General features: G+C 46.0%; 1 protein-coding gene across 4 annotated transcripts in view; it reads left to right on the top strand.

The window, feature by feature from the left end:
* DOCK7 (dedicator of cytokinesis 7) overlaps positions 1–14,074 on the top strand; it is a 157,125-nt gene that overhangs the window by 72,964 nt on the left and 70,087 nt on the right. For all 4 annotated transcript variants that reach the window (XM_072649711.1, XM_072649710.1, XM_072649709.1 and 1 more), the window contains exon 15: positions 10,841–10,958. In XM_072649711.1, coding sequence (XP_072505812.1) covers positions 10,841–10,958 — 118 coding nt within the window. The remainder of the gene's footprint in view (positions 1–10,840; positions 10,959–14,074) is intronic.

Genomic DNA, 14,074 nt, shown 5'->3' with positions numbered 1-14,074 from the left:
ATTTCTGAACTCTATATATATCCTGAGCTGCAGAAGAAGAGATAGTTGATCATTAAGCTGTGTAAACCTGAGCAAAGGTAACCACTCTCTTTATTCAGTTAGGTCAGCTTTACCAAGCCATACTTTTAGGAAATTATAAAGCAAATGGGTTAAAAGTTGAACGTGGAATGATGTGTGGAGGCCTTTTTTTCTTTTTTAAATTAATTTATTTTAAACTTAAATATACAATAAGAAAAGAAAAAAACATTTTATAAACTGAGATATTAAAACTTAAATACAAAATAAGAAAAGAAAAAACGCATTGCCATGTACACAGCAGAACATGAGAGGATTCAAAATACACAGCCATACATTTCCACTTCAAAAATGCCTTTATAAGAAATACTTCGTGTTGTGTTGAGAGCTGTCCATCTCTTCATTGCTTCCTACTAAGTTTTCTTTGGTTCTCTGCTGTGCACTTTTTACTTTCTCCTTTTTTCTCCCTTCCTTCCCACCCCCAAGGCTACAGTTAAGTGTGGATGTACACCCACATACGTGTACATGCACATATACACATAGATCCGTATATGTACACATACATATGCTTAGATATCTGTAGTCATACTCACATCGACATATGCATTTATATGTATCTATGTAAGACCCTACTGTACTTGTTTGTCCTCTGTTTCTCTGAGGGGAGACACCCTCTTCCTTCATAAATCCAAGTCTCTCCATATGTTTCTAAGTTCATCACCTCGTCATTTCCTGTGCCACATCCATATCCCAACCGTCTAATGTCTAGTGACTTTAAATAGTCTAGAACAGTGTTCATCAGCATTTTTCTCTTTTGATTAAATCTTGCCTTTTTTTCTCTTCAGTTTTCCAAAGCTGGTTTTAGGTTATGACGTTACTAAAACAAATTATGAAGCAGAAATGAGTCCCTCTATCTCACAGAAAATGGAGTGCAGTTGACCTTGAGGAAGTAATGGATAAAACATGGATGCCTCCCTGTGCTTTTGGAAATACTGAAATTTTAACAATCATTTAGCACTTGGTAGGGTTTATATTTATCGTTATAGTAAACATATTAATATTTGCCATGAAGAGGCTTTCCTGGGTGAGGTGGATGGCTCATCGATGCCAAGAGTTAGAGGTCTTTGCTAGAGAGACATTTTAATTTTCAAAACACCTACCACACAGAATCAACCCCTTGTAACCTAGCTTGAGATTGCCAGGGGACTGTTAGGTTGGGAGAAAGGGATAGTGCTGCCTCTCACTTATGGTGCCATCAGGGATGACCTTTGCTTTGCCCACCCTGCCAAGTTTCTGTTGCTTTTCCTCATGCTTGCCTTCTGACCCTCTCACACTCCTATAATACTGGGTTCTTTCCCGTCCCAGGGGTGTGTAGGGGCATCTTTGTTCAGTCGTGCATCTGTGAGGGTGTTCAGCTATGCTGAAGAGTGCCAAGAGTTTATCTGCCACCCAGCCTCCCATGTCACCCGCAGGAAGGGACCACTTAGCGGCCAAGAGTCTCCCTTGAGCGCAGCAGGAGGCTGAGAATGTGGAAATGCGTGGCCATCCAGAGGGTCCCAGAGAAGGGAGAGTGGCTGGACCTTGGGCAGCTTTTTTTTACACATCAACCTTGTGGCTCTCCAAGAGTTCCCCAACCTCTGCAGGGAAACTGTGACTCTAGAAAGCTGGTTCTGTTTGTGCCAGGTTGCTAATGGGGATTTTGAAACCCACTGTAAAGTTCCACCTTCATTGACTTAGACCAGAAACCCTGCTAAGGCAGATGTGGTAGCTAACAGAGTTACTGAGATCTTTCTTTCAAACAAATCACACATAAATACAAACATACTGAAGCCCGTTGTACGCGTGCACATTGACGGACAGACGCCCAACTCTCCTTTCCTTGTCTCTTTCTCCCCAGGATCTTTATCTTGGCCCTTCCTGTCTCCCATGCCTGTCTCCCCAATCTCCTCTCACATTTACCCAGCTTGGTTGGGTATTTGTCTCCGCTGTCATTAGAACCTGAGCACCGTGAGATCCAGAGCTGTTGTCTTTTCTCCGTCTCCCCTGCACTTCACACCCTGCTTGGAGCACAGGAAATGCTTAATAAATGCTCTGTTTACTCCTTCTTTCCTGCCTGCCTTCTTACCTTCTTCAGAAGATGATGAAGAGATAAAAGCAGCAGCCAGCCAGTAACAGAAGCAGCAGCTTCCAAGGCAGGCAGGCCACCGTTGGCATAGGCATCATTTTGGCTGCAGCCGACACTTTAGTGTTTGTGGTTTTCATTGAGAGAGGAAGAGGAGGAGGAAGGACTCCTTGAGGGCGCTTACCAAGGGCATTCCTGGGTGTTCGGGAACCAGAGAAGGCTCCAGAGTAAAACTTATTTGAGAATCTGAAATTGAAGTTTGTGCTCCTGGCATTGATACGTGCATAGAATCAATTGATTATCGTATATGTATGTCTTGTTCAATTATCTCATCTCACTGCATTATTTGTCTATCTTAATTTGCATGTTAGATTTTTATAACGTTACCATTTTAAAGGACTTTCACTTTTTTATCTCAATTGATTAATTTTAATCTCTGAAAACTCTGTAAGCAGAACTAATACCATTATCTTCATTTTACAGATGTTAAAACTGAGGCTCAAAGAGATTAATTGGCTAAAAATTTCTGATTCACAAGAACCAGAATTGTGATCCCATCCATGACTGTCTGACTTCTGGTCTGGTAAAGCTCACACTTCTTGGGCTGTGTCAGCACTTAGGGCCAGAGACTCTCGGTTGACCTCTAGCACAGAATCTGAGATTTGGAAAAGACTTAAGAGGCCATTTGGTCCAGCCTGGCCCTGAACAAGAAGGTCGTCTTCGGCATCCTAAGAACTGGTCAGTTAGACTTTATTTGACTGCCCACCCTAAGAAGGACTACCTTTTTCTCTTTGGAGTAGCTTCAGTTGTTTGATAGCTAATATCAAATTTAATTTGTCTGTTTTCAGTCTCTACCTCTTACCCCTCTTTCTTCCCTCTGAGACCATGCAGAAGAAGGATATAACCCTTTTCTGTCTGTTAGCCCTTCAGATAGTTGTAGACGACCATAGTGACTTCACTACATGTCCTCTTTTCCAAGTTAAAACATCCCCATTCCTTGGTTTGATGCCCCAGTTCTGCATCACCCCCAATACCATCCTCTGGACATTCATTTATGCAGGTTCTTCCTAAGCCATCTTGCCTAGAACTGGTTTGCCAGATGTGTTCTGCCCATGGTTGACGGGTACTTGGACAAGGTTGCCCTTGGCAACCCTCACTCTGTCCCGAAGGAAAAGCCCTTTAGATGCAGACACACATGGCTTGTTCCCATGGGGACAGTGGGCATGTCTGCCAGGCTTATAAACTGGAGGGAAAGTCAGTGGCCAGCTAGTCCCACCCAAAGCCTGCTGTGACAAGAGGTCATCCAGCTTGAAGACCACGAGTGACCAGGGCATTGTTGGAAAACGTTTCCCTCTAGTGACTCAGACTTAAATGACCTCTTTACATCCTCTCTCCCTTGTCCCTGATTTGGCCCTCAAGCTAAACAGCAGTCCCCACCTTGAGATGCCTGAAGGCAGCTGTCCCGTCCCCTTCCCTTGGCTAAACATCCCTGTTCTTTATGCTGGGCCTCATCACATCATCACCACTCTTTGCTGCCCTCCTCTGCACATTCTCCAACTTAAAAATGAATTTCCTGAAATGTGGAGTTTAGAACATGTTATTCCACATGCAGTCTGAACAACACAATGCCATAGGGCTCTCACTGTCCTGCTTCAGGAAGGACCCCTTCCTACTCATGTTCATGCCTTTAATTTTCTTGAGGATCACCTCTGGATTTGACAGGATACTCAAAGGAGTAAAAAGCTAGAAAAGGAGCTTCAGGAGGGAAAGGTGGATAAAAGTGGCATTTTTTAGAAATTATTTTCATTTGTCTTTTTGATTTCTTCTGTCTGACTTACACTATATGTTGAGGGAAAAAGAACTCCTGTTTTCCTTGAACTTCCCTTTATGCAAATAAAATTGACATAGCTAATTATCTTATAGAATAGCCCAATTACTAAAAAGATCAGCTTTCAAGACAACTGGGAAATTTGCCGAGCAAGTTAAAAGAGAATTCTTTAACTTTACAAACCTTAGAGCAACCCAGATCTCTCAGGCCTTTGAATATTTGGATACCTTTTAGCCTTGTTTGAAATAGCAGGAAAGCAAAGTCCTTTTTCCTCCCTTGGTTGTTCAGGGGTGGTGGTTGTGAAATCCCACGAAGGTGTGATTTCCTAATATAACACGGGGCTTCTGGGCTTCTTAGAACACTGCCGCTGGTTTTATTTGTTTTTATTTTCTGGCACACTCCATTATTTTGTCTTATTACCTCTTCAGTTTGTATTTTGCCTACACATTCCTCAGGTAGCCTCTAATACTCATTGAAAAGGTCCTAATTAAAGTATTGCAATCTGCACATGCCCATTGACATGAATGAGTGATAATTGATTTAATCAGCCGAAAAGAAGCCAGATTTCACTCCCTCCACTTGCTCAGAAAGAGATAATGCTTAGAAATCCACAGTCACCCAGTCAGCAGTTATTTGTTATTTATTTACTGCGTTCCAGGAGATATTTATAATAAGAAGAAGTTTAAGGAAGAAAATCACAAGTATATTGGTGCTTATTCCTGTTGAATGAATGAAAAAAGTGTTTAGTAAGCACTTACTTTCAAGTATTGTGCTAAGTTGTGGAAATGCAAGTAGGTTTTCTTTTTTAAAAGACTGACTCCTCTATTCTTGCCCTGGCTGAGAGTTTAGGGGCCACTCGTGAGCCTGATACTGCCCCTGATGGGCACCAGAGCTTTGTCCTGCTCTGTTTCCAGCCTGGGTGGGTCTATCCCTCCTTAAGCAGCCCGGCAGACCACCCCCAATAAGACACTCTGTTGGCAGAACCCCCTTCAGCTCAAAACTGCCTAACTGAAGGGATCCGTTCACTGTAGCCTCCTAGGAAGCTGCGTATCCCCAGAGCATACCTACTTTCCAAGGAGCTCATATTCTGATTAGAAGAGATGGTACATGTAAGAGGGTTCCACTGAGGGGTCAGTGGCAAGGCCCAGGCATCCTGAGGGTTTCCTTGCAGGGCCTCTGGCATGTGATCCAGTGGTCTGGAGAATGTAGCAGATGGGTGGAAGAGCCTGGGGTCGGATGGTTAAAGGATCAGCCATGGTGCTCATTTCCCTCTTGTATTAAGAAAGTCCTATATCTAGCAGGCTGCCATTGATCAATATTGTACAGTGAGGCATGACCAGAATAACCAACTCAGCATCTAAGCAGTGATTCATTTTTATCAGTGTATTTTAATGTCATATTTCCTTTCCAATCATCCCTCCCCCTTAGTGAATTCTATCATAACAGTGGCAGCAAAATCAAAAGCTGTGCTTAGTGCTGAGTCCAGGGGTGGAACTTTGTGCCCTTTCTCCTTCCGCCTCTCCCCCAAGAGAAGGGAGGCTCCCTGCACCCGTATTGATCATTGCCTCTGAGCTGAGGCTGCTGACCTCGAGGGATGCCTTCATGTACAGCCTTGTCCTCTTGTCCCATGTGTTTTCCTCCTGTTTCTGCCTCATCCCTTGCATCTGTTCATTTGATTCTTCTCATATCACTCTGGATTTCTCCCAGTAGGTGTTTCTTACATCACAGTTATTTATCCATCCTACGATTAATGATCTCCCTCTTTAATCACAATTTTTCTTCTGCAGCAAGTGCCAGTTTTCTCTCTGAAAGCTCCTTGTTTCGTTTGACAGCTTGTCTCTTAGAGGAGGGCTTCTTCACTTTCTCAGTGTCAATGCCTCATGCATGTTGGATTCTATACTTTCATCAGTGGAACTTTATGTCAGGATTTGTCTCCACTTACTAGTTTATCTTCATATTTCATTAATTTTACATCAGTTTTATTGAACAGAAGCATTTGGATTTTGTCATTTACTCGTACATTTTGTCTAAACAGAAATTCTTAGTGTTCATGTCAGCCGAGCCTTGTGGAATGCAGGAAAGATGAACCGAGAGTTAGAAGACCAGATTCTGTCAATAAGTTCCTATACTGACTGGGGTAAAAATGAAATCCGTACATACCTTCTCCCCTTGTCCTGTGAATTCCTCCGTGCCAGCGTATTCTCACCATGATTTCTGTAGGGCTTCGTTGTGCTCCCTGGGAGAACTGCAAGAATAAGGAAGTGCTTCTCTGTTCACCTAACATGATCCAGTGGGTCATGATGGATGACTTGGATTTGATTCAGGAAAAGATTACTCAAGTATAGATGTAGGACATGTGAATCTTGTGGCATATTTGGAAAGCTAATTATCTCCCTGGTCTTTACAGATAATTACTAATAGCACTAAGAACAGCAATAGAAGAAGTCAGCATGAGCTTGCCCTTCATGAAATAATGATGAATTAAGTCTTGTCTGTGTCCTGGCCTCTGCTTTATTCTCAGACCTTCTCAGTCCTCCACTCTTACCCCAATTTGACAACCTAAGAATAGTAAAAGGAAACCCTGTAGCAATTTTTTAATTCTTTGCAAATCTGTTCAACATAAACATTTCTCCACAAGTGGAGAAATATATTATCTGTGTTGTTGAGGACAAGTTTCCATAAGACATTCTGTTCTTATGTGGGTATATGATCTTGCCTCAACTGGCTAATTTTTGTCACCTGTAATGAAGACTGGGTGAGAGAGTTAAACATGTGAAGGGAGGCCTCACATGCATATCCACGCCATGAGACCTTAAGCATTTATTCAGAAGCTTTGTGCAAGGTGCTTGGAGTGAAAGGTCTGAGGTATGCTCAAGGTAGATCAAGGGACTGATGTGCAAGCGATACCTTCCTGTTCATCTACCTGGATTTGGATAAGGGATGGAGATATCCCTGTCGGCATGCAGATGGCACAGAGCTAAGTGGCCTCACTAACATGGCAGACGTGAATCAAGTAAGAGGGAATTTTTAGGAGGGCAACATGGAAAAGTTTAGATTTGATTTTAAAAAGCTAGCTCTTCAAGTATAAAATGGGCAGCTGCTTGCCTGAAAAAGACCTGAGGGTTTTAGTGAACTCACTGGAGGATCATTATGACTCATCAGTGGGATATGGCAAGCAGATCAGTGAATGGGATACTATCATCTGCATTTCTCATAGAAGCTGAATGAGGTGGTAACTTGACGTGAGGTCATACAGTTGGTTGACGTGGGAGACAGGATGTGGAGGCAAGGACGTCCTGACTAATTCCAGCACCACACCGCACCATACCGCCTTGAGCCTGAAAGGGCGTGTGGTGCAAGTGTCAAGGACAGGTTTAGGCCCAAGTACCAGAGGACATTTGAAGAGGGAGCATCTCCTCTGTCCCAGGTTAGAAGTGGTCAGTGCCCAGCCTGGTGTGGCTCCAGAGAGTTGGCGCCTCTCTCTGTCGCTTGCCGCCTGTGTGACCTTGGGAGGCAGATCACCTTCTTTGGACCATGATGGCATTAGACTGGATGCTTTCTGAGGTCTCTTCCAGGTCCTGAGCTGAGCCCCCAGTGGTGTCAAATCAAGGGGCTTTGCTTGGAGATAAGTACCTGTGATGTGAGAATGAGAAGGGTTCAGTGAACACCTGTCCTGAGCCAACAGCCTTGTCTGATTTGGAGGTCCCAGCTCCTGGCAGAGCTGACTCGCCTATAGTGTGACAAAGGAGTTATGAACTCCTAGGACCGGCCTCTGCCAGGTAGACCCGTAGTTGTGGTTACTCATGCAGTGGGTGGATTGCCCCAATGGTTTCTCATTCGGGAATTCTTACTTTCTGATCCACTATTTCAATGTCTGTGTCCCATTCACCTTTGACTTCCATTGAGTAAAGGCCTGTCGACTGAGCATCTAATCACGTGTCAGCCAGACTTGGTGCGTCTGTCCTTCCCAAGCAGCAGAATCAATGCTGGGGACTGCAAATCCGAGCCTCCCCCGCAAGGAGGAACTGGTTGCTGGCACAGAAATGATGGGAAGCTTGGGCAGAAGTGACCACATGATTGTAGAATTTAGACTAGAAGAGAGGACAGCCGAGCCAAGTCTGAGAAGCAGTGTAGGTTTTTGGAGAACAGATTTTAAAGGGTCTGGAGAAAGCCCAAGCACTGACGCTCTGCAAGGGAAGCCATCCTCAGCAAACACAGGAAGGGGGCTGCAGCAACAAAGAGAAACAGTTTAAAGGGAGAGGGAGATTCATGAGGGAGAGAATGGTGCACACATGCAGAGGATACTCGAGCCCAGTTAAATTTTTAAAAGAGATGTAGAAGGTAGCAGCAAGGATAGGTGAGAGGTGAAGAAGCATTTGGTATTGAACACCTGTTAAGTGCCAGGCAGCGTGGGAGGAACACCTACTATGGGCCTGGCACTCAGTGGCAGGAGATGTGAAAGGGGCTTCTTGCCTAGCTGGTAGAGACAACTTAAATAACTTTGTACAAAATGGAAGCCAAGTAAATACGAGGTGCTTTGGATAAAAGGCACAAGCAGCTGATGAGGGTCAGGAAAAACATCCTGGGGAAGGTGAAGCTTGAGCTGAGACTTTAAGGAAACCTGGGATTCTGAGAGACAGAGGTGAGGAGGGAGAGCCTTGCAGGTCTAGGGTGCAGGCAGGAGGTGAGGCAAGAGCAGAAGGCTTGTGGGATCGGAACCTGCCATTCATGGAGAGCAGTGATGGGCACTGGCCACAAAAGCGTTTGGGGGCCCTCTAGGTGGCTGAGGGCCTTGAAGGACCAGCAGACCCTGGAGGGAGCTTATCAAATGGCAGAGCCTCCCTTGTTAGCGGGATGGAGATTCTGGTAGCCTGATCCTGGACAAATCCAGCCAAGACCAGCATCAGCTCCCTCTGTCCCACGCTGGTTGGGATGTTCCTCAGTGAATCCTCTCACTGCTGTGCTTCCAAACCGGATTCTGTGGCTGTGTTTAACAGTGGGTCCACAAAGGCAGTTTGTCCTCACAGTCCAAGGATTGTAAACAAAGGTCATAGAATTATTTAATGTTAGGTCTGGAAGGAACCTGAGAAGTCATCTGGTCTTTTATGGGCTGATGTCACCTAAGTTTTTAATATGCCTAAGAAACATTGAAATAACACATATACATGTAATGCATATATATGCAAGCATATATGTACGCACACATATATACATACATAAACATAGGTTTGTGCTGTCACATCCTGAGGGGGTGGGTAGCAGAAATGTTATCATTCCTGTATCATCAGTGAGGAAGCGCGCTCAGGATTTGTGATGCTGTCCGGATCAAAGAGCGGCTCCGGGCACTGTGGAGCTAGGACAGAGCCCCGGGTAAACACTGATTTGTAACAGTGCTACGCTAACATTCATGTGAATGTCTGCTGATAGGAGAATCCTGGGTGTTTTGAAAGCTATTGATTGAATTAAATTTAATGAAAGCAGCTAATGACAGAGGTATTTAAAATTCTTAAATCCAAGAAAGTGGCCAAAAGGAACTTGGTGGCTGTTGTGCAAGTGATGGCCGTTGTCCTCATGCATTTATGAGGCACTGGGGATGCAGAGGGAGGGCAGAAGGGTCCCTGCCCTCAGGGAGCTCACCGACTAATGGGGGACAGAGGGAAACTCCAGTTGGGATGGACCGGGGCTGGGGATGACTGGGGCAGGATAAGTACCAGAGGGAAGGCTCTGAGGTGAAGGAGGCCTGGGGGGCTTGGCTGAGACTCGGAGGAGGCCACGTGGGGAAGGCTTTGGTTGTCCTTTCTGCAGCTTTCTTCCATCCCCCTCCCCCAGTGTTCTCCCTGTGATTAACCCTTCCCTTTCACTGTGTCTAAGCCATGTCTTGGAGCCATGTTTAGTGGTCACCGCTGCGAGGAGGCTATTTCTGTCTATTCCTTTGAATTCTTACTTGGGTTCTGAGAAGCTTTTTGTCTCTTGCTCTGTGGCATCAAGGATGGAAGGAGGCCTGCCTTCAGGCTTCGAGGCCTGGGCTGACTGGGACGTGGCACCAGCCCCTTTACTGCATTTCTAGGACTTCTCTGGGTCTAGACCTCCAGCCCTTCAGTGGTGACATGGTGTGACATAGAATGCCCCCTTCATGTGCTTGGAACTGAGACTGGACAGTCCAGCTGCCTGCAGTTTCTGAGGTCTTTGAAGTCTCTACATGCATGATTCCAGAATGTCAGCCCTTCTTCTGTCGGGCATCCCCTCTTTCATTCCTGTCTTCCTAGATTTTTCCTGGTATTTTCAGAGTTGGTATGATTTTATGATTATCTATATATATATATATACACACACATATATAGTATATACATACACACATATATAATTATATTATTGACTGTATATCATATATAATTATGTATTAAAACAACATGTATAACATTTTATACAATACCATTTATGCAGAAATCAGGCTCGGCCTTTGATGACCTAGGTCATTATAATGAAAAACCTCACCTTTCCAGCCTCACGTTTAGGGTTTTGAGTGAAATAAGATGGCCACGATGAGAACTGGATTTCTCCCTCTTAAGGTCCAAGCTAGTATCTCTTCCTCCGAAGTTGTCCATTACTAGTTTACGTCAGACTCTAGAAACAGAACCTCCTGGAAAACTTTGTTTTGAAGAACTTGCCGTGACCTAGAACTACTGTGACCAATTAACGTTTACTAGATGGGATTGGTTCAAATTACAGACGTCTTGTAAACTTCAAACTGGTGTCTGAATCCAGGCTCGTTTTGATTCGTTATTATTCAAGTCATTTTTTCTTTTAAGGATGTTTGGTGATATGTTTTTTCTTTACGTGAAAACTAACTCTTTTTTGCCCTGTTGACTTCACAGGAATCTCCTCTATGTGTATCCCCAAAGCCTCAATTTTGCAAATCGCCAAGGTTCTGCCAGAAACATTACTGTAAAGGTCCAGTTTATGTATGGAGAGGATCCAAGCAATGCTATGCCGGTAAGGAATGGGATTTGTCTTTCTTCCTTTCCTGTCCATCTGTGGTTTTGTTTTCTCACACTTGGGTAGGAGCCAAAAAACTCAAATTGTCAAATTATCTGTTAAAACTATCTAAGTATGGAGCTGTCTGTGTGGATATAAATGTGTGTATTTCCAAACCAAGTTAAATGTTCGTTCATTCAACCAATATTAATGGACTGGTCTACATGATCAGGGAAATACAGCCACGAGCAAGTTAGGTAGTGTCTTATCTAGGGAGTTTATCGTGTAGTTGAGAAAATGGGCATACCTGCAGATAATTGTAGCATGAGGCAATGTGTGATAGACCCGTCATGTAAGAGCGCTCCAGCTGGGTCAGCCGGTAAACTGTTGGCTGGGAAGATCAGGACGGGCCTGATTTAAATTGGCGTTGCAGGGACAGGGTCTGTCAGGGGAGCTCTGGTGGGAAGGCATTCCCAGACTGAACAAAGGTGTGGTGGTCACTAAGTGAGGGGCATGTTGAGGAATGGAAGATTCTACGTGCCTGAACTACAGGGTTCTGTGTAGGGAACAGAGCCATGGAGGAGGCACATGTAGGGGGAGGGGGTCCCTCAGGAAGGGCTGGCTCACCCCTCCACAGGGGTCTTCAGTGGAATTGGGGATGGCCTCATGTTACTTTTGTTGGAGAGCATCCTTGTTCAGCTCTCTGTCGGACTGAAGCGCCTCTGAGGCCACCATGTCCAAGAGTCTGTGATTCCAGACCAAGTGTCCTTGGAGTCCTTTTTAGTCTGAGGGCCTGGGATTGTGGGGGTTCCCTGGAGCTTGACCTGGAAGAGCACGTGTGCACACGTGTGTGCCAGAGCCAACTTGAACTGGCTCTCGGCTGCCAGGTTCTCAGTGGGAGCATCAACATTTCATCAGAAATAGGCAAAAGCTGGGAGGCTGGGCTTGGTTTGGTGTTTTCTTGGCTGTTTATACTGAAGAACATGGTGAAGAAAATGGCAGTATGGCAGCCAAAACACGTGTGTGTGCGCGTGTGTGTGTGTGTGTGTGTGTGTGTGCGCATGCATCTGGGTGAATGTGCGTATGCGTATGTGCGCATGTGTGTCTGTGTGCGTGTGTTGGGGAGGAGGTTATTAAATATTTCCCAGCCCCTGTGCCTGTACACAGAGCCATCAGCATTGGGGAGGAATTTGATGGGAAGAAGGAATGAGAGTGGCAGCCAGCTCCAGTGCTGAAGGTGTTGGCCCTGTGGGCTATCGGCAGTGAGGCCTTTAGACTAGGAGGGCAGGGATGTGAGAGCTGGGTCCAGCGTCTCCTGCTGTCTGCCCCTCACTAGTGGGGTGACTGTTTAACTGATCAGTGAGCTTATCTGCCAAGTGGGAACAATCATGCTTCTGGGGAGTCTCCATGGCTCCTGGGACCTCTGCTCTGTCTACACTCTCTGCTGGGACTGCTTTTCTGTCCTCTCTCTCTCTCACCTGCTGCTCCTGTATTTCCCACCTGCCCAGGCCCACACCAGTGGTGTCTGAAGCCCAGCCTCCCTGGACATTCTCATCCTTTGGTGGGGCAGCACAGACCAGGCTCAGCTGCTCCTGCTGGTGACCCATTACCCCCACCTCACCATCACCCTGAAGATGCATGTGAAGGGCATTGCCAACCTTCAAACACTATTATGATGTTGGCACCAGCTGTGTCATAGGGAGCCTCGGTCCTTCCCTTTCGTGCCCACACGGTACTCCCTTTTTGTCCACTCGGTGCTAGTTCAGGCCTAGCCACCTTGTCACTGTCTTGTAACCAGTTTCCCTGTTGGGTCTGTCAGGCAATGCAGATCAAGCCCCTGCTGTGAGTCAGGTGCTGCTAAGCTGGGGAATACAAAGGGGGCAGGAGGCAGTCCCTGCTCTCAAGGGCCTTCCAGTCTAGTGGTGGGACAACACGCAGACAGAGAGATACAAAGCAAGTGAGACCCTGGGAAAGGCACTGGAATAGAGAGGGGTTGGGGGAGGCTTCCATGAGAAGGAGGCCAGGGAGGTCAGTCAGAGCAGACAGGGCATTCTAGGCATGAGGGATGGCAGAGAAAGTGCCCGGAGCCGAGATGTGGAGGATTTGGTTTGCAGTGATGCAAGGAGACTGGCGTCATGGGGTTGAGAGGATGGGTCGAGGTGTGAGGTGTCAGAAGACTGGGAAGGCAGGAGAGGGCCTCTCAGGGAGGGCCTGCAGTGCCAGACAGTGCTCCAGCTTTGTTCTGAAGGCCTCAGGGAGCCGTGGAAGGTCATGGAGTGAGGGCAGGGTGATGGGGTCAGACTTGAGCTTTAGGGACATCACTTGAGTGGCTGAGGAGCCACAGACAGGCAGAGCCCCACAGCTGCTGCACAGGGCCAGGGTCTGCATGAGGAGGACGGGGCGGGCTGGAGAGAGGCCATGGGCCTTGGCCGCAGGCTTTCCATCTTTTTCCTCTTCCCCGTCTCCATGCGGCAGCCACATTGAGACCCCCAAAGTCTGCATCTAATAACTCACTGCCCAGAATCCTCTGTGGCTCCCATTAGGACAAAACCACAACCCTCAGCCAGGCATTTAAAGCCCCCATTTATGTTTCTAGTCTTCTTTCTTATTATGCCCCGATAAGGCAATAGTAAGCATCTAAAAGATTGTTGAGGGCTCTTTCAGACGTGTCTGACTCTCCATGACCCCGTTTGGGGTTTTCTTGGCAAAGATACTGGAGTGGCTTTACCATTTCCTGCTTCAGCTCATTTTATAGATGAGGAAACTGAGGCAAACAAGGTGAAGTGACTTGTCCAAGGTCACACAGCTAGTGAGTGTCTGAACTCAGGAAAGTGAGTCTTCCTGACTCCAGGCTAAGCATTCTATCCATTGCACCACCATTTGTATAATTATTATAATTTAAAGTTATTTAATTATAATAAATATGACCTACAGTATAATAAATCCCTAGGTAGTGCTGTGGGTAGAGCACTGGGCCTGGGGTTGGGAAAACCTGAGTTCAGATGTGGCTGCAGACAATCCCTGGTTATGTGACCCTGAGTGGGTCGTTTCACCTCTGCCTGGTGTTTCCCAATCTATGACCCAAGTTGTCATGAAGCTACGATGAGATAATACTTGTGAAGTGATTGGCACGC

Source organism: Notamacropus eugenii, chromosome 2, assembly GCF_028372415.1.
Source record: "Notamacropus eugenii isolate mMacEug1 chromosome 2, mMacEug1.pri_v2, whole genome shotgun sequence".
Lineage (NCBI taxonomy): Eukaryota > Metazoa > Chordata > Mammalia > Diprotodontia > Macropodidae > Notamacropus > Notamacropus eugenii.
Note: the sequence above shows the minus strand (reverse complement) of the source record. Positions and strands in the feature narration are given on the sequence as shown.